The sequence below is a fragment of the Aptenodytes patagonicus genome, chromosome 3 (genome assembly GCF_965638725.1).
Source record: "Aptenodytes patagonicus chromosome 3, bAptPat1.pri.cur, whole genome shotgun sequence".
Taxonomy (NCBI): domain Eukaryota; kingdom Metazoa; phylum Chordata; class Aves; order Sphenisciformes; family Spheniscidae; genus Aptenodytes; species Aptenodytes patagonicus.
The window spans coordinates 69,914,787-69,933,698 of NC_134951.1; the positions used below are offsets into that span (position 1 = coordinate 69,914,787).

Sequence of the window (18,912 nt, forward strand, 5' to 3'; positions counted from 1 at the left end):
ATTCCAGATGAAAAAAAATCAAAACTGAAAAATCTTTGTCACTTTGGACCAGTATATTTTTTTTTTAAAAAAGAACGTTTTGGTTAGTAACAACTTTAGAGATATTTGTATAATTATAAAATGCATAGGGGAAAATCTGAATCATGGCCAGCAGTAGCCCATACACGCACATATGATGCTTGTGAAAATCAACTGCTATCAAATTCCAAGTCCACAGAGTTTGAGCCCTCCTATTGCAGCAAATACACATTTGTTAAAAAAAAAACCAAAAGTCAAAGTAAACAGTTACAAATATTGGTTCTTTCTGAACCACATGTGGTCTTTTCATATCTAATGTTGTCCTCTCCAATTTTGCCTTCTCACTCCTCTGACACCTTACTACTTACTAGTTTAAATATAGTTTAAGTAGTGTCAATATAAGTGTCTCCTGATAGAACATCTGTCAAGCGCTCTGAGAATCCTTAGCTTAAAACAGAAGCTGGCATCATTAAGGCATGCTAGTTTCTGTATCTAATAGCTCATGAGGGATTTAAGGTGGCTAAAAAACCCGTCTTGCTTGCTTTAGTTTACTCAAACCAAAATGTGAGGTACTCATTCACAGCTAGACTCGCTGGAACAGCTCTCAGCATGCCTCTGCTAAAAAAATTTAAGCAGCACCTCTATAAAAACAGGAGCAACTAGGCACCTTCACCCCTCTATCAGAAGAAAGAAAAGGCTGATCTGAACATTGACCATGACTGATGAAGGTGTTCTGGACAAAAAAGTTGTTGCTTTTCCGTCAGTATGAACTGATCTGACAGAAAATAACTTTCCAGAAAATCTTACTCCTCTTACACCATTGTACCATGAAGACTACCACAACACTTTTACTAAACAGCCTACCAAGACCTCTGTCTCATTTAATTTTGACTGCAGTATGGGTCTTGTCCTTCTTTCTGTTGAAGACTGGTACAGTCCTGTGACACAAATGTAATATCACAGCTGTGGTCATAGAAACAATACACTTATTTTCATTCCACAGCTTTATTCCTTGGGACATCATTGTTCAGCGGTTTCCTTACAGCAGAACATTATTTTAGAAAACGTGTATTAGCATTCGTATGTTAGGCCCAGGTGTCTATACGAGCCACTTCAAATGTATCTGTATATAAGCGTTGTTATTTCCTCTAACTAAGCCTATGAGAAAACTAACTCGCTAGTCAGTCTTTTTCTTTCAAAGATGTTAAATCACCCCCTATGATACAGGCTTTCCTGAACCAGAGTATTTCCTAAAAGAAAATACTGGGTGCAGTGCCATTTCAAAAACGGTTACTAATCCCAGAGATGGAATTGTTAGAATTTTCTCCCCTTCACCTTCTTGAGTAAAAGCCTTCATTGTAAAACCAGCCTTCAACAGGAGAGTTGATGAGTCAGGCTATCAACCATGAATAAACCACTGGCAGTGGGGAGATGACTCTAACTGATCAGGCTTCATTTAGCAGCAATGGAAGGATTTATGCAGAAAAGAGGTTTTCGCACAGCTCCAATAATGCTTCCCCAGGAAGTGGCATGTAACTTGAAAAAAAACAAACCAAGCATTTAGCAGTGATCTCAACATATCTGTGCCTGAGCAGTGCTTACATTTTTCAAGGGGTATTATTTTCATGGTTTTTCAGACAAAGCTTTTACAAGTAGATTTACGGAGCATAAAAACACTGGCAAATTGTTCCAGATAATCTTTTCATAGTTTTACCTTCTCTTAGTTTATTCCTTAGACTAATGTTTTCACAGCTGTGCAATCATGGTGGGGTGTTTCTGGAAGACTTGACGGAATTCTGTTTTTATTGCCGTACCTTCGCACGGCTTGCATTTAAAGGTATATGTACACAGCCTGGGTATGTGGACTAATTTTAAAACAAGTAGCCTAGGTAACGATAACAGTGTAACAATACCAGTTCAGAGCTCAGTGCAGGCAAACTGAGGAGCATTTAATCAACTTCTGGTACTGATTTGGAGCCTGCACTGGCTACACCTATAGCAGGATATGATCTACTCAGTTTAAGGGTAATGTGGCCACACGCCTGTCCATGCCTGCAATTGCATTTGCTTCACATACACTTCCTATGTGTCCTTCATTCCCAAAGGCCAGAAGAAGTCTTAATTTCGCTGTCAGATTTAACTCAGGGTGGGATCTGTCCGCCTTAGGCAGCTGAATGATGTTTCAGGCTGAGCTAATTGCCCTTAGTGCTGTTTATGAATAGTGGAATGAAAAAGGCTGTTCCAAAGGTCGGTGCATTTCATACTGGAGAAGATGTCTCAGTGAAGTCCGAAGTTTTTTGCTGTAGGAGTGCCTGTTCCTCTCCACTGACTATAAAGAAAGTCTAGCATGACGAGCAGACACGGATGTCTGAGCTTTAGACATTTGAAGTGAGTGAGATATATCACACAAAGTGTCTGTAATACAGGTCCATATCTGCTGTTCACATTACTGACCATGCCGCCTGGCTTCATAAAGTAGCTTATGCCAAGTATCTGTTTGCATCCAAATCATTATAATTTCTTTAGTGGACACTGAGGGAAAGTCTAGTCTGGCCAGAATTCAATCCAATTAAAACTTAAAAAAGCTTATTGAATATATTCACTGAAAATATTCCTCTTTAAAGTATACAGTCTTCTGACTTAAGTGTTTTGTAAAGTTGGATTGGATTTTTTTTAGTTTCACCAAATAAAATCACGATCTTTTTTTAAATACTCACTGAAGAAAATATGAAGGTCCACAGATTTCCAAGCCAACTTTCAGGTGATCTTTCCATGATACAGAACCAAGAGGAGATAACTTACAGCAGGTTTTGATATTGACTGTTTAATATTAGCAAATATATTTTGGGGGAAAAAAAATCTTACACAGGAGGTAGTACGTTCACTTAGAACATCCTTCCTGGAGTTCATAGGACGTGTACCAAGGAATTTAGTTTGCCTGTATCTCTTAATCCATAAAAAAAAAAAATTAAAATGCTGAGCTTTAATATTTGTTGTGGATCACATGTTTTAAATTCTGCCCTATTTTTGTTGGCAATACGTGTAATGGTATCTGTGGCATGACATGATTTCTGTGTCAAGGCCCCACGCTTCTTCTGTTCTTGCATCACAGGAAATACTTTCCTAGCTATCTTTATGAGATGATGGGTGGTGGCTCTTCAACTTTATGGAAGGATACAAGTTTCATGAGAGAACCTCATGGAGTCAATATGATTCTGAAGTGGTAAAGCAAAAGCTGTAAAGGGCAACGCCCCCAGTAGGTTCAGATTATACCATGCTTTATGGCCCCATTATTTTCAACACAGCGTGCAAAAGCAGCTGTATCTGCGGCTGAACCGCTGGGATACACAAAGTGTAATTAATGCAGTTTCACCAGTTCTTTTTCTGTAGCCATTCTTATACGCCCTGTTTTTGTCTCCAGATCATCAAAGTGTTGTTATGAATAATTCAGTAGAGATACAGGCTTATAACATTATCTGCTTATAAATCATGCATACCAGAATATTAATCGCACCCACGCCCTGGGTAGAGGAACAAGTTTAATCACCTTTTATCTGGTTGGTGTCTGTCACAGGCAGATTACTCAGAAGTGCGTGGCGGGTAACCTGTGCTACAGCAGTGGAGCATGGTTGCTTCTCCAAGGCACGCGTTATTACTCATGAAGATTGCATAAATCCTATGGCCATACTGACCCCGCCGCTTAAAGCTGTTTCACAGATGTCCTGGTTTCGTCAGGGATAGAGTTAATTTCCTTCCTAGTAGCTGGTACAGTGCTGTGTTTTGGATTTAGGATGAGAACAAAGTTGATAAGGCACCGATGTTTTAGTTGTTGCTAGGTAGTGCTTACACTAGCCAAGGACTTTTCAGCTTCCCATGCTCTACCGACTGAGAAGGCTGGAGGTGCACAAGAAGCTGGGAGGGGGCACAGCCAAACTGGCCAAAGGGACATTCCATACCATGGGACGTCATGCTCAGTACATAAACTGGGGAAAGCTGGCCGGGGGGGCCGCTGCTCAGGGACTGGCTGGGCATCGGTCGGCGGGTGGTGAGCAATTGTACTGTGCATCACTTGCTTTGTGTATTATTATTATTATCATATTACTATTATTATCATTTTATTTCACTTATTAAACTGTTTTTATCTCAACCCACGACTTTTTCTCGCTTGTGCTCTTCCAATTCTCTCCCCCATCCTACTGCGGAGGGGGAGTGAGCGAGCGGCTGTGTGGTGCTCAGTTGCCGACTGAGGTTAAACCACGACAACAGAGTACACGCAAGCTGCATTCATTTAATACAATGTTATTTAGCAAAAGCTAAGGGGGAGGATACATAAGTGACTGTAACTTGCAAGTCAGCAGGGTTTTCATGGATTCCTCGGCCACAACAGAAAATGAAAACACGTAAGTCTCATAGGCAAATGGCAGTATCAGTTTTGCCACTGAGAGAAATTAGGAAGAGGACTGTATCACTGCAAGATATGATATATTTTGAGATATGATAGTTTTATGCCCAATAGCCAAACCTTTCTGATTATTTTACTTTCTTTTTCTAAAGGCTCATACCTAATTCCCTCTTCTGCAATTGAACCAACCAGTTGTGCAAACCTGGGAAGCCTTTGCCAAGGTAAGAAGCCCAGGTCATTTTCAGTTTCATCTTTGGGAAATCTTTATTTTCCTTTTTTTTTATTCCATTTCTTTTTTATTATTGTTTCTAAAAGGGTGAACTGCAATAAAAAATAGCAAGGAAAGGAATTCTTTAGTCTCATCAAGTGTGTGGGTGTCCTGTACGTACAATATGTGGAAAAAATGTGATGACTCCCTTGATAATACATTTTCCAAATAGTCTCTGTTATATCAAAACTGAATTAATTGACTGCTTTCATTTCTTTTTCCATCTCTTTTCTTCCTGCACATTTTGACAGTAAAATATTAACCAGGATAAGAATTGGGTACATCTGTAAATAAAAAATGAGCAGATGTAAATAAAGGAACTATTATTCATTTTTTTCCAATAAGCTGTTTTGAGGCTGGATACTTTGAGATCAGCAGGTAAAAATTTAACATCAAACTGCAAAATCCAGCAGCTATTAGTTAATGAAACACTCATTACAGCACTTAATGATGGTTTAATAGTGTAAAAATCACCACATATAAGAATTCATTAGGTGTCTTTAAAGGTCAATTGAATGCAAGGAGTAGGTGAACCCTAAAGATTTCCATGCCATGTGAATCGTTGGACATGAAAGGACAGTTAATTCCTTCTGCTTTGCTTAGAGGCTGAAGTTCTATAAAAATGCTTGACATGAACAACATCAGCCCATTTCCACAATACCTTCGTGAACACAGACCTGCTAATGAGGTGGCATGCTATGTTAAACTTTAATCACAGCAGCAGCTGCACCAGAAATAATGTCTAGCTCTGTAACCCTTTTCAGGCTGAATGGTGGAAGAAGGAGACAGGGGAGAATAAAATATAAAAGGGGAGGAGGAAGTCTCAGAACTCTTTCAAAACCAACATTTACAAGTAAATCAGATTTAGCTTAAAAATAAAAAGGAAAATGCACTCTGCTTGGGAAGCCAGTAAGAGATCTGTGTCAGTCTTCAGTATACTTCTCCTAGATTTTCCTGAGGTAAATTTGGTTCAGGTTCTTGGAGCATATTGTGCTGGTCTTCACAGGGAAAGTGAAATGCCAGTTATATCCATAATCAGATTTCAAACAGTAATTTTCAGGAATCATATTCACAAAGCACAATATGATCTAAATACTACTACTCGAATACCTTAGGTAAATATGACAGCAACAATTACTCAGTATTAGTCTTTTTAATAAAGTAAAGGGTAATACAGCCACTGTAAAAAGAACTTTGTGTATTCTCTTGGAAGAACTCTGAGTGTTTTCCTCTATCAAAATGGCATGGTGTGAAAGGAGAGAGAATATCTTTCATTAGGTCAGCTAATATGGCTGCAGCAATAGACATACTTCCAGCGAAACAAGCCTGCATTTCTAAAAGCCTCATCCTTTTTTCCAGCTTTATTAACTTGTCTAGTAGAAGATATTGCCTCTAATAAAAGATGCTACCTTTCAAACTTGCCTCTCTTAATTTCTTAGAACATCACATCTTCAATAAACACTATGAGTGTTTTCACGAAGGTAATACTCTTTCCTCCTGTGAAAAGTGTTTGGTAAAGTGTCACTGGTGTTCTGTGTTTGTCACTTTGAAAGTGGCAGATCAGATTTACCCTGTTCATCATCATCATCATTATTGTCATAATAATGAAAATCATCAAAAGATGTCTGTGTCTATTTCTGCCAGCACTGCAGACTTATTTTAAACTGAGAGGCCGTTTTGGATTCCTTTTTTGTTTGTTTGTTGTGCATGGTGCAATAGCACCAGTAACAAAGTTTGTGGATGCCAGATTATGTCAACTACAGTCTGATGAAAGCCATTTTCTCCATTATACTTAGCAAATATTTTAATTCATTGGAAGATGCCTTCTTTAACAGGATTGGCTGGAAGATACAATCAGTAAGAAGCCCTATAACTTGTTTCTCAGACAATATAGCCCTGAAGTTACATGGAAGAAGAGTTTTTTTGTATTATAGGATGTCACTTTATATACTCACTTCCCCAGTTAGAACCTGTTTGCTGCAGCGTCCAACTCTTCCTTCTCTTTCCCTAAGTTTCTTGTTTCACTGAACCTGAACGTGAACTTGCTCCCTAAGCTGAGACCTGAGTTTATGACTTTCAGACTCAAAAGGTTAGCTAAAACGACCTCGCAAAAAATCAGAAGTGCAATTTCTTGCCTAAAATACAATTGCTTAACCTCTCCAGGTTGGTTCTTGGTCAAAATCTGCAAAAGCCATGTAACACTGTGAGGTTATACTGCACCAACCTTCAGATTTTAAAAAGAGCTTTCAAGAAAAAAGAAATCTGTCAGTGAGTGGATTTGCATTCCCTGGGAGTTACTAGATAAAATTAAATTATTTTCCAAGCTATTTAGTGGCATGATCTTTGAATTCCTCTAGCATGTATACCCTCCCAGTCCGCTGGGGGGGAAATTTGGAGTTTTGGCTCCTCACTCTGATTTTGAAAAGTGTTCTAGCTGGTTCTCCTGGGAAACATTTGCCAGGGTTGTGTGGGGTGACTTCTGTTAGTGTCAATGGGAACAGTACAGCTGAGATCCTACATGAAGCTTTCAAAATATATATTCCACTTCAATTATTCCAAGTCTCATTTCAATTCTCTTCATTGTATGGAGTCCAGTGGAGTTAATTGGATCCTTACATGAGCGTTTCGCATTTGGTTGTCATCTTCAGTCCCTGAGTAGGGACAATTATTCTTTTCACAAGCAATATTCTAAGTGCATGCATCTTAGAACTTATAAGATCTGTTTTCTGGTCTTTGCACAGCTGTTTGGATCTGAAGCTCTCATAAGAGGATTTTGAGTTTATGAAAGCAGTACAGGACTGATCTTGCAAACCTTACACTGGCAAAACGCCCACTGAAGTCAGTGAAAGTGAAGATTGCAGGATTGGGACCTCAGTTCATTTCTATTCATCACTTTGTGCAGAAAAAATAATGTGTTTATTTAACATTTATGGCATTATGTGTAGATGATTTCATTTTACATTGTCATGCGTTGTTCCCATTTTGTCTTACCTTATTAACATTCATATTTCATTCAAGTTCACCTCTTTCTCATCTTTATTACCAGCTACTGTAAATGCTACTACTCCTACACCACCCACTGTCACCACTAACATGCCCGATACTAATAGAAACGATAAGCCAAACAATGGTAAGAAATCCTGTGTTACATTTTTCCTTGCACTGTGTCTAGAGAAAATTTATTGTATTTTAAGGTGTGTTTTTCATAGTATCATAATGTCAAGGGTCATGTCTCAGTTCTGCTCTCGTTTACACTGAAATAAATCAGGAGTAACTTCACTGACCATGTAAGAATGGTGTAAATGAGAACAGAACCAAACTCGGTGTTTATTTGTATCATGTCTACCTGGCTTTTGTACGAAAGGGGCTCACTTTGTGTCATCCGTTGCATTTACCCATGCAAAGGACAAGGGAAGGGAGAAGGATTTTTAAAAAGGGCCCGAAAAGAACCATGCTATTGAAAAGTTTTAAGGCTGCAGATTGAGGCATTGTGCGGCTGCCGCCTGTGCAGCCAGGGTGGTAGTATGCTGGGATTGCCTGTTCCTCACTGGTGGGCCGCAGGAGCCAAGTGGAATCGTTCCTATGGAGCAAAGCCACTTCCACTGAGTCAACAGGAATCTTTCCACTGACTTAAAGAAGAGCTGGATCAGACTTTACTAGGGAAAATGTTGACAGTATCAGATATCGTTTACTTTTCATTAGAAAGATTAAGGGAAAAAATAAGGTAGTAAATGAGCCTATTAGTAGCACAGGAAAAAAGCAGGGATTTCTTTTGAGGTTTTTTCAAATTCTATGATATCACTGTCTCCTGGAGACTGAGCATCATTTTGTGAGGCGCTGCTAAAATATTTATTAGTTTGTTAAAGATAGTTGTTAAACATTATTAATAACACAGAGATAGATTTCTGCAATTTTTGTCTGAGGCCTAAAGATATTTTTTGTAAAGATTTATTTTTTTAGTGTGCTCCACAGACGTAAATTAGAATCTGGGGGGGTTTTGTGTTTTTTTTTTTTTTTTCCAAATGCATCAGTTGTTACTGTAGGATTTAAAATTGCTGGAGTATTTTTTCTCTTGGCAGATCATTTCTTGTACATTGGCAATCAGGCAGTACAGTAGACAATGTGAAAGAATCTATCTGAATTCAGCCTGTTTGGATTTACTAAACTGTAGAAGTAAGAAGAAAATATTGAAAATTTCTTCCAAATCGGGCTTTTTTCCTTTTGTGGAGCCACTCAATGTTCACCATGAGCAGTTAACTCTGATTTTTGTAACTAAAGAAGGAACTGAATGCCTTATTAATGTTAGGATGAATAAAAACTGGACAATTAAGTCCTTTCTTTGGCTTTGGAACTCCCAAGAGAAAGTAGAAAGACTAAGAAAAATAAGCCAAATTCATTTACAGTAGAAGCAAATGAAACTTTCACTCAGCTAACTGGCATCATTTTCCACTCTTGGTAAGTTAATTTTTAGACCAAGAGCAGACAGCCAAGAACAGATAGTTAAGTTGCATATATTTTCTTTAATCCATTAACTATGTGGCTTACTACACACAGACCTGCAGGAATTCAGACTTCCTGCTACGGTTATCTTCAGAATGAAGAGAAATTCACCTGAATCCTCCCATTCACGACCACAGAGGCAGCGAGAGTCTAAGATAGAAGGGGTCAAAACCATAGGAATTATCTCAACCCCAATTATTTGGCCAGTGAAACAAAGGCCTCTCCATTTCAGTAAAAACTCAGCAGATGAGAACCCAGAGAGAAAAAACACGTACAGCTTGTTTCCTCCAACTGTGTCCACATCAGCTGCTTCTGAGGAGACCGGCAACGATACCTTGGCTGCTTTTACAGAAAAAACTGACCTAGATAATACTGTGATGAATCAGTTACCAAATGAAAATATTTTGAATGATTCTAGAAGTTCATTTCATGGTACTTCTGATGCAGCAGATGCTGTTACAGAGCCTTCTGTGAATGCAGCAGTTCCTCTTCTTCAAAGCAGAACTCCTAATGCAGAGCTAGCACTGACTTTGGCAGATGGGCTAGATCGTTCTGACTCTGAGTCAGCATTCCGCTCTCCCGTTAGCAGCAACAGCACTGCTTACGAACACAAAAAAGAAACCGTGTGGATTTCGTCCTCCAACAGCAGCACAACCAATTTCATGCATGTAAGCAACATCTTGGAGCCTGTGAATTGGTGGAGTGAGACTGTATTTCATCATCATATCACCTCTGACATTCAAGAAGACAGACATCATTCTCTTTCTATCTCATCTATATCACCTACAGAGGAGAAATCATCATTCCAGAAAAGTAGGCTAGATTTGCTAGACTTCGCACCTGAAAATTTTTACCTGGAAATGATAGAAGGCAATGCTGATAGAAAACCTTCTTCTGTGTTAGCAGCAAACAGTGAATTTCAGTTTAGAAAATCTACACACATTAAGCAACATCATTCAGGAGGCATTACAAATTTGACCTCTGTGGAGACTCCACGGGCAAACCCAACAACTTTTTTTCAAAACATGAAAAAAACACACACAGAATTTATGCCTGACATCCAACTGACAAATTCAGTCCTAAGACACAGTAGAGAACTACTAACATTTTCAGCGCTTCTGGTAGGAACAGGCTGGACAAGCTCAGCATTTAAGCATGTTGTAACGACTTTGCCTGTTTATCAACAATCGTTGACTGACAAATATTTGGAAAGTGACAGCATATTTATATCTAATAGCAATTACTGGTCTCACTATTTAAAACATACAGTATATTTTCAAAATCCAAGTGAGACCCTCAGAAATGGAGTACTGGAGAACAATTTAGATGCATTTCATGATAGTAATCAAAATGAAGAATCTGCTTTTTCCATATTAGAGCCCGAGAACATGAATAGAGTTGGCAACCCCTGGGACTCGGGTTACTTGGATTTTCCAACAAAATATGTAGAAATTTCCCCTTCTTTAACAGCAAGTTTCTGGACTGTTTCCTATCATTTGAAAGAAGCATCTCAAGTGTTTTCTGGGGAGCCGTCAGAAAATTGGTGGCTCTCATTTAATAAACTGCTTTCTTCCCCAACAGAGAGATTGCCATCCATTAGTTCACCTGCTAAGTCTGACAGTATCTCTGAACAAACATCTGCCATTAGATCATTAGGTCACAGGGCTGAAGAAATGAACTTCTCTAGTCATGCATCAGCTTTGGAAACACAAATCTTCAGTTCATTTATTCCAGGCCTTCCAAAGAGAATTTCAAAAAGTAATGGCAGGACGATATCACAGTTGCAGTCAACAATGAACTTTGAAAACCTAACCGTGTCTTCCAACAGTGAATTTTATTTTGATTTTCCTTTCCCTTCCCTGGAAGCACCTTTGAGTCAACCCTCTGTACAGGTACCGGTAAGTCCTTTTGATAAGGTACTTGGAAACTACACAGAAAAATTAATGATACTTGGTAGTTCACACATGCAAATTGGAACTGACATAGTAAGTGATCAAACCAACGTGACCTTCCTAAACAATAGGCAGCAGCTTGTTTCTGTCCTTCTAACACATTCAGGAACGCAGCCTTCATGTTCAAGGGATAACCAAGCTTCTTTCTTGATCAATACACCAGTTAAGAGTTCGGTAAACAGTACAAGAACACATGGATCACCGCAGTCTCAAAGTCTGTCAGCGAATAATACTGTAACAAATACTATTGATAAAGCAAGAAGTAAAGTTCAAATAGGTGCAGGTGTTTTTTTAAGAAACATCAGTTCGACGAGTTCTGACTTCCTTCCAATGACATTGTCTTTGGAATTAAGGCACCTTCTTCATTCAGACTCAAAATTCAGAGCCAGTGTACCTCCTAAGAGCTGCTCGACACCTCCACTCCCACAAAGTTTTCGGAAACATCTTGATACAATTTCTCCAAGCCTGATCCCTCAGTGGGATGTAGCAGAGTTAAGCTTGCCAACAACAGTAACAGTGAGAAGTCATCTGACTGTTTTAGGACAAAACTCCGTTGAAAATCCCGGGGACAATCTGAGATACTCTCTATGGGCAGTAGAACAAGAAATCATTGGTGATAATGAAGACATAAGGAATTCTGCTGTTCTGACATCAACAAACGTATTGAGGCTTTCCGAATGGGATTCGGAAGGGGAGGTGTATGGATCCTTTAGCAAGCACAGAGAAGAAATGTCTCCCCTGAATATTGTTAGTACTCATGCCTTGGATTTTGAAAATGCTGATTATGGATATTTTGCAAATCTCTTTTCTCTTCTGGAATCATCAAGAACTGCAGTAATGAATGATGCGATACCTTTGCCATCTTCATACAGTGGAGTTGTTATTCAGCACAAAGAGACCAAAGAGATCTTGAACGGCACTCTGACGACACCTGGAGCAGCAATCCATCACTCTTTCATGCAGTACCAAATGCCAGTTTCTTCTGTAATGTACCATCAGTCATCTGTTGCTGCACATGTTCATTCCTTGGCCAATTTATCGTCTGGGACAAGCCAAAATACCACCCCTTACCCACCACTGAATCAACTTACTAGCTCTCCTGCAGTCTTTTTATCATGTTTATGTTATTCCTTCACTGAGCAGGGCTGCCTGTGTCGACCTGAGGTCAACTACAGTATGTCAAGCCGTTAAGTTAGATGTAGAAAAAAACCAGATCATCTTACCTATTAGATATTCGGTTGGTAGACTGAGCATAGAAGTAGCTGACTTTCATCCTTTAGATATAGATCCATTTGGCATATGGGAAGATTTTAGAATAGCAATTTAATTATAGTAGAAGGGAATTTGTAACATCTTAATGATAGTAAATGTCATTAATGTGTGATTCCTAATTTTTGTGTACTTCTCTAAGATAGCTCTCATGAGACTGTGAGAATAACATATTGGCTTGCCATGTATTCTGTATATTTCTATGCCATTTTATTGTTTGAGATTGCATGAATGTTTTTCATTTACAGTATTCATATATTTTTGAGGATTTAACTTTCAAAAAGCAAAGATTTTCCAAAAGAAACTTCTGGATAATTTGCCTAACAGGATTAAAAAAAAAACAATCCTGGTTTTTCATTGAGCATTATATTTTTGTAGTTGGTGGTGGGTGTGGGGAAAATTGTTTTTCCAGGCTCTTTTTTCCTCTTTTTTCAAATTATCTTTGGCTACTTTTCATCAATTTTCTGCCCATAAAAATACTTCTTTTTCATTCAACGTTTTGAGGTGGGATTTCCACTGTTTAATTTGGAGAGTGAGAAATCATTTTTAGTTTTCACTATCTGCCACTGCAGTCTCCTGAGAGTGTTCAAAAATGTAGATTAGTTCTTTGTTCTTGTTCTTTTTTTGCCTTATTAAAACACGCTTTGGGTCACCATCTGGTGGAGATCTTGAAGCTGTTGACTAGTTTGTAGTTACTATGTTTGATTTTAAAAATACTTTGCATATTCCTATATTAAGGTGATTTTGTCCATATACATAATTGTATAAATAAGGTTATAATTATATATATGATTATATATGAATGTGTAAGAGTATATATAATGCACACTTTCTGTATGTGTGTATCTGTATAGCACATATAAAAGGTACATTATACATATAAAAATGAATATATGTATATACAGATATATACATATAAATGAGATCCAAGTCTTGCAAGTGTTTTCAACTTGCCCAAAGTCCAATTTTCTACTTCCAAAGACTTAATTTTTCTCTTTTTTTATTTAAAACTATCACAGTAATAATAAGAAACTAAAATACATTTTCAGATTCAACTGCACACCAAATTTGTGTGTCTGCTGAGTTAAGGGAGGAAAAAAAGACAATGAATCAAAAAGCAAGCAAGTTCATTCTACTCATATCTAAAATTTAATCACAGCTTACCAAAGAAGGTGACTGGTAAACCATCTTCCTGCAAGAAATCGATTCTTTAGTATTTTATTGCAGAGGAATTTTCATACTAATCTCAGTGATCCTATATGATCAATTCCATAATGAGAAGAAAGAACAATACTCAAGCCAGCTCATGAATAGGATAGTAACCAATATGCACAATTAAATTGGAAAATACTCACTTCAAATTTTTTTTCACGTACTTTTATTTCAAGGTCTTGTAAAATGATTATCTATGAAGTTGTAAAATGATGGAATTTGTTCCACATGTACATAACTAGAATAAAAGGTCTTTTATTTAGACTGAGAAAGATAGAGCAGTTCCTTTACAATCAAGAGACAGAAAGGGATTTCTGTGTAATTGTTGTCATGTCCTGTTCTGTCCTACGTAGTGTCTCTGTAAGATTTACATAAGATTTATATAAATACATGTATCTGTGATCAAGACCCACAACTTCATTTGGTAACAGCCCTGAACCAAGCAATGCCACATGTGCGCATACATGCAAGTGAATTGATCCAGAAGCTCTTAAACCTCCCCCACATCCTGGGAAATTTTATCCAACCGGAGCATACAGGATTTTTAGTAGCTTAATGAAAAAAATTTGACTTGTGGAAAGTATAAACTTTTAACACAGAACATAACTATGAGATGATTTGATGTTATTTATTAGATGTGAAATCTTGTAATGCTGCCTACCAACTCATGAGCTTAAAGAGAATTTATATTTACCTGGTGCCATTTCAAAACAATTTTACTGAATATGAAACTGCTCCAAGCCAAGTGTTACACATTTTGTGACTGAAAGATGGTTTGTTCAGCTGCCGGTTTTGTAAAGCTAATGTGGGTTCTTCTACTATCTGGCCATCGCCAGGCCTGAGAGCAAGGACTGTGCTGTGAAAACAGGAGCTGGATATCCCTTCTCCCACCTGATTGTGTCCTCAGTTATCTTCTTACTTTCAGTTGATGAGCTTTACCTGCTCTCACAAAGTTTTAAGTCTAATCTGCAGTGGTTGAATTCTGGATTATAACAATATGAGAGCAGAATTTATCTGTGTTACAGACTTCAGTAATTATGAATATTTTTTAAATTCATGACACTTTCATGATCTTGCTTTTACACACCACATTAAAGGCACATGCAAAATACTATTTATATGTACACTGTTTGTGAGTTTCCATGTCACATTTCAAGTGTCTCTAAAAATATGGAGGGGGAGGGAATTCTTGTCTAATTCGACAGGACTAGTGAGAATGGGCCCAAGCCTGCAGGGCTTGTTCACTCCAAACTTGTATAATGCCAACAAGAGCTGGAGGTGTCCTTGTATCTGGGGTTCAGCCCAATCTTTATATTCATCATGAAACTAAAGTCTCATTATTAAAAAAGTAAATTTGCTCTGTTTCTAACATTGTAATGCTGTTTTTAATGGACAGGTGGGCTATTCTACAGGATATCTATAACTATCTCTAGTTCCAACTCCAACTCAGTGTCGAAAGTACATGATGTGGTTGCAGAATGGGTAAGTTAAGTTTTCTTTCCTGTGTGATTACATATATGAATCTGCCCCATTGATGTTATCAATCTGAAAAGGAAAAAAAAGAGACAATACCAAATAAATTCTTAAATTATGTGTTCTCTGAAGATCTTTCTATTATTGATTTGCACAGTAATGAAGTCAGGTCTAGCTGGGGCTGTTAGGCACTATGGATAAAATTTTGAAATGTCTCCGCCATACCAGCCAGCTTCTTAAGAAATGTAGATACTAGTTGAGATTTTGGAAAGTATGGAGAAATCAGAACTGTCCACTGAAAGAGGTAGATGTCTAAGTTCCAACATCACTATATATAGAGCAAAATTTTTCTCCCCAAATACTAATGTGGTTTTGAAGCTATATTGTGATAGAAATAATAAAAAAACAGGCAGTGTTCATTTGTGTGAGGCAATACACTTTTCCAATTTACCCTAATGTTCTCTACTTCAGAAGTCTTCTGCCATAGGTCAGTTGTTGGGGTTTCTAGTAGCCGCTGGTTTTTCAGCCCATTTTAGCAGACATAAGCTCCTTCCTGGGCCCTCCGGGTGGAGGATTCTTGAAGTTCCTGCCTCTGAAAGTTTCTCCTGTCTGAATACAGATATTCTCTGTCCTTTTTGACAGTTCACGTAGTGGCACTCACACAATCTGTAAGTAGTCTCTATACCAACTACTTACATGAAAATATGATGTCATAAATATACGGCAATTATTCTTTATTTTTCTTTTAATAAACCTGGAGGCTTTCATCTTTCAGAAGCTAAGGAAGAGAAACCATCTATAGTCATCCACAAACCAGAAATGCAGCCATCCACACCTGCCCAGGTTGTTCTCTTAGCAGCAGTAGCCAGGCAAAGTACGTAGGTGCCTGAGCCAAAGAATCTAGAAAGGTGTCACTTGGCCCTAGCAGAGTATGCAAAAGTGTCTCCCAAGGGAAAAACTGAGCAGCCATTCCCCACTCAGAATAAATAGTACAAAGGTGTGAAAAAAAGATCATCATAAGGCAGTAGACCTTTAGGTGAAAATTGACCCTGTAGTTTTATCAGTAAATCTTTTCTAATCAAAGTGTTTCTGAGAATTTAAGATGAAGAAGAGAGGGAGAAAAGGGAAGGTTCAGCATCCTGTGCAGTCACCTATACACTGTGTCATGACCTTCTAGAGATTTCCTTCTGTCGGTAAAAAAGCCCACATCTCTCACTGCCAGTTGTACATCTAATATAACAATCACCTCACTGAAATGGGAGAGTGTTCTCTTGGCTTTGAAAAACTGAAGGGGATTTCTCAACAGGGAGAAGGGTGAAATTCTAACTCTGTCTTAAGCAACAAAGAGCCCCATTAACACTTCACCATTCATGTGATCAATGTCTTCCTGTTTTTCAGCTAAACCGTACTTTCCAGAACTGGAATTACACTGTGTATGTGGTCAATATCAGGTAAATGAAGGGGGAAGGTGTTTATGCTATGTTCCTTTTGAGAATTAGCCCACCCTAATTAATGTTTATTTCTTTTATAGCATCCACCCTGGCTCCATAAAAGAGGGAGGAAGAGAAAAAAGAAGTATTAAAAGGTAACATTTTTAAAGACATTTTCTTGGTAGAGGCAGTGGCTGCTATTACAAGTGACTTTACAACAGGCGTTATTGTCTATTATTGGATTAATTGTCTATTATTGGGCATGTGCTGCCAGTCTGTAAATATATGATTGCTGGCGAGCTGAGTGCTCTGGATGTGCTCAGAAACCTAATACTGGTTATCGTGTTTGTTTTGGTTTAAACCTACTGAGCTCTAAACCTTAACAGATCATTTTTTCAGAGCTCAGGTTTCATCTGTCACAAAACTGGATAGACATATCATATATGCGTGGTATGGCACACCCAGGTTTCTTCAGCAGCAAGCTTTGGTACACTAGTATCTGTCCATTGTCAGTGCATTTATTCTCTTGAACCAGAGCCTTTTGAGTTAACAGACATCTTACTAGATGCAAAACACTGAAAAATCATGCTAGAATTGAAAGCCAAACTAGTGTGAGTTAAACTATTTACCATATGCTCTCATTTCCTGACTTCTGCTGGGCTTGGAGGCACTGGAGTTGGGACGGCCTCAAAGGCAGCCAAAGAAAGTTAGATGGGTCACACCCCCTGAAAATTGGGCCTTGGGGGATTTCTTTGAAAGCAGCAGACTGATTTCTGAGGGATATATGGGGAGGTAGTGAATCTTAGGACTAAATTAAGGAGAGGAAACCAAAACTTAATTAGTCTTGCGAGGAAGGGGCAACAAGTGAGTATGGGATGTATCTGTTTGCAGTGTAGGCAAAAGTCCCATAGGAAGGGACTTTAACTGCTGACTCTTGAGAACTGCCATGATAACAGCTGGGCTTTTTAATTTCAGAGATAGCCCAGTATTCCCAATTTACCATCAGGAAGTAGTTACTGATGCTTCCAGTTTTCTACAGAGTTTACCAAGACATGAAAAGATTCGTAAAAGGTACTATCTCCTTCCCACACACCCACAGCAGAAAGACAGCTTTTATTAGCAAAACCGTTTAACTGGTATAGTGTAAACCCAGTCTCTGAATGGGCTATTTTGCTGCTTGACCTACTTTTACGGTAGGGTGTAGTGATGTGGGTGGCATTTTTTTTCACACTTCTAAATGATACGGTTATGCCAGCAAAACCTTTTAAGTGGAGACCATGCCTCAGGTCTTACCAACAATCCAAGACTGCTGAGGAATGTAAAGCTTTCCCCATCCTTATTCCTGCATCTTTTACGAGGCTAGCAGCCCAGCTTGTCAGCATCTGTTCTCTCCTAGACTGCACACCTGATGATTTCTCGTCTCACCTTCCCACCGTCCTGTCCTCTGGATTTTGTTTCTTCTTCCTGGTCTATAAAAAAAAGGAGGTGAAGAGGGAGAAATTATTGTAGTAATTCCCTTTCCCTTTCCTTTTCCCTTTCCCTTTCCCTTTCCTTTCCCTCCCTTTCTGACATACAATGAATATGGCACTAAATTACTTCTAATAATGTATCACTGTTATGGGGAAGTAACCCCGTTCCTATTTACTTTGCTCATCATGTGTAATTTCAGAGGCAGTGGAATTACATGTTCGTAATATGTCATAAAGTTTTTCAAGGGAGGCCTGGTCTAATGAGAAACTAGTCTTTTTGGCCTTGTCAAGGCCAAATGGCATTTTGTCATAATTCTGAATAATTTAGTATAAATGCTAATCATGTCACACAAAATGTTACTGTTCTCCAAATAATCAGGATTGTTATGCTGTGCAAGTTTTCTTAGAAAAGAAAAAAAAGAGAAGTCAAGACTCTGCCCAACCTAGCAACCCGGTTAGGGTAACACAGGGATAATTAAAAATTTAATTGAGCTACATAATATGTGACTAACAAAAGTTACACTTTTACACATTGTATATACACATATACATATATAGAAATGTATATACACTAGGGTTTTTGCTGTTTTTTTCACGTATTTTTCATGTCTTGCATATATTTTCATGCATCATTTACCTCTTACAGGAGAAACATTTGGGAAAAGTTGGTGTTCTCCCAGCTTTAGGTCTTCTGAGTACATGTCTATCGTTGTACATTGCTTCCCTTCTGAAACAAAAGAAGGATCAACTTCCCAGTAGTCTTCAGTGTTCCTGGGTTTAGTCACCAGGTTTCCAGTTCTTTGAGGTTCACAGAGCTGTTTCTAGATTTTGCGAGGAAAAGATCTGTTGAATTTCTGAAGATCCAGAAAGCAAACTTTTTTTTCTGCTACTTCCTGACCATTGTTTTCAAGATACTTTG

General features: G+C 38.3%; 1 protein-coding gene across 7 annotated transcripts in view; it reads left to right on the top strand.

The window, feature by feature from the left end:
- ADGRG6 (adhesion G protein-coupled receptor G6) overlaps positions 1-18,912 on the top strand; it is a 112,915-nt gene that overhangs the window by 52,130 nt on the left and 41,873 nt on the right. For 6 of the 7 annotated variants that reach the window (XM_076333743.1, XM_076333742.1, XM_076333749.1 and 3 more), the window contains 5 exons: positions 4,573-4,641; positions 7,735-7,818; positions 15,018-15,103; positions 16,493-16,545; positions 16,626-16,679. In XM_076333743.1, the coding sequence (XP_076189858.1) occupies positions 4,573-4,641; positions 7,735-7,818; positions 15,018-15,103; positions 16,493-16,545; positions 16,626-16,679 (346 nt within the window). The remainder of the gene's footprint in view (positions 1-4,572; positions 4,642-7,734; positions 7,819-15,017; positions 15,104-16,492; positions 16,546-16,625; positions 16,680-18,912) is intronic. The other variant, XM_076333748.1, reaches the window with a different exon arrangement.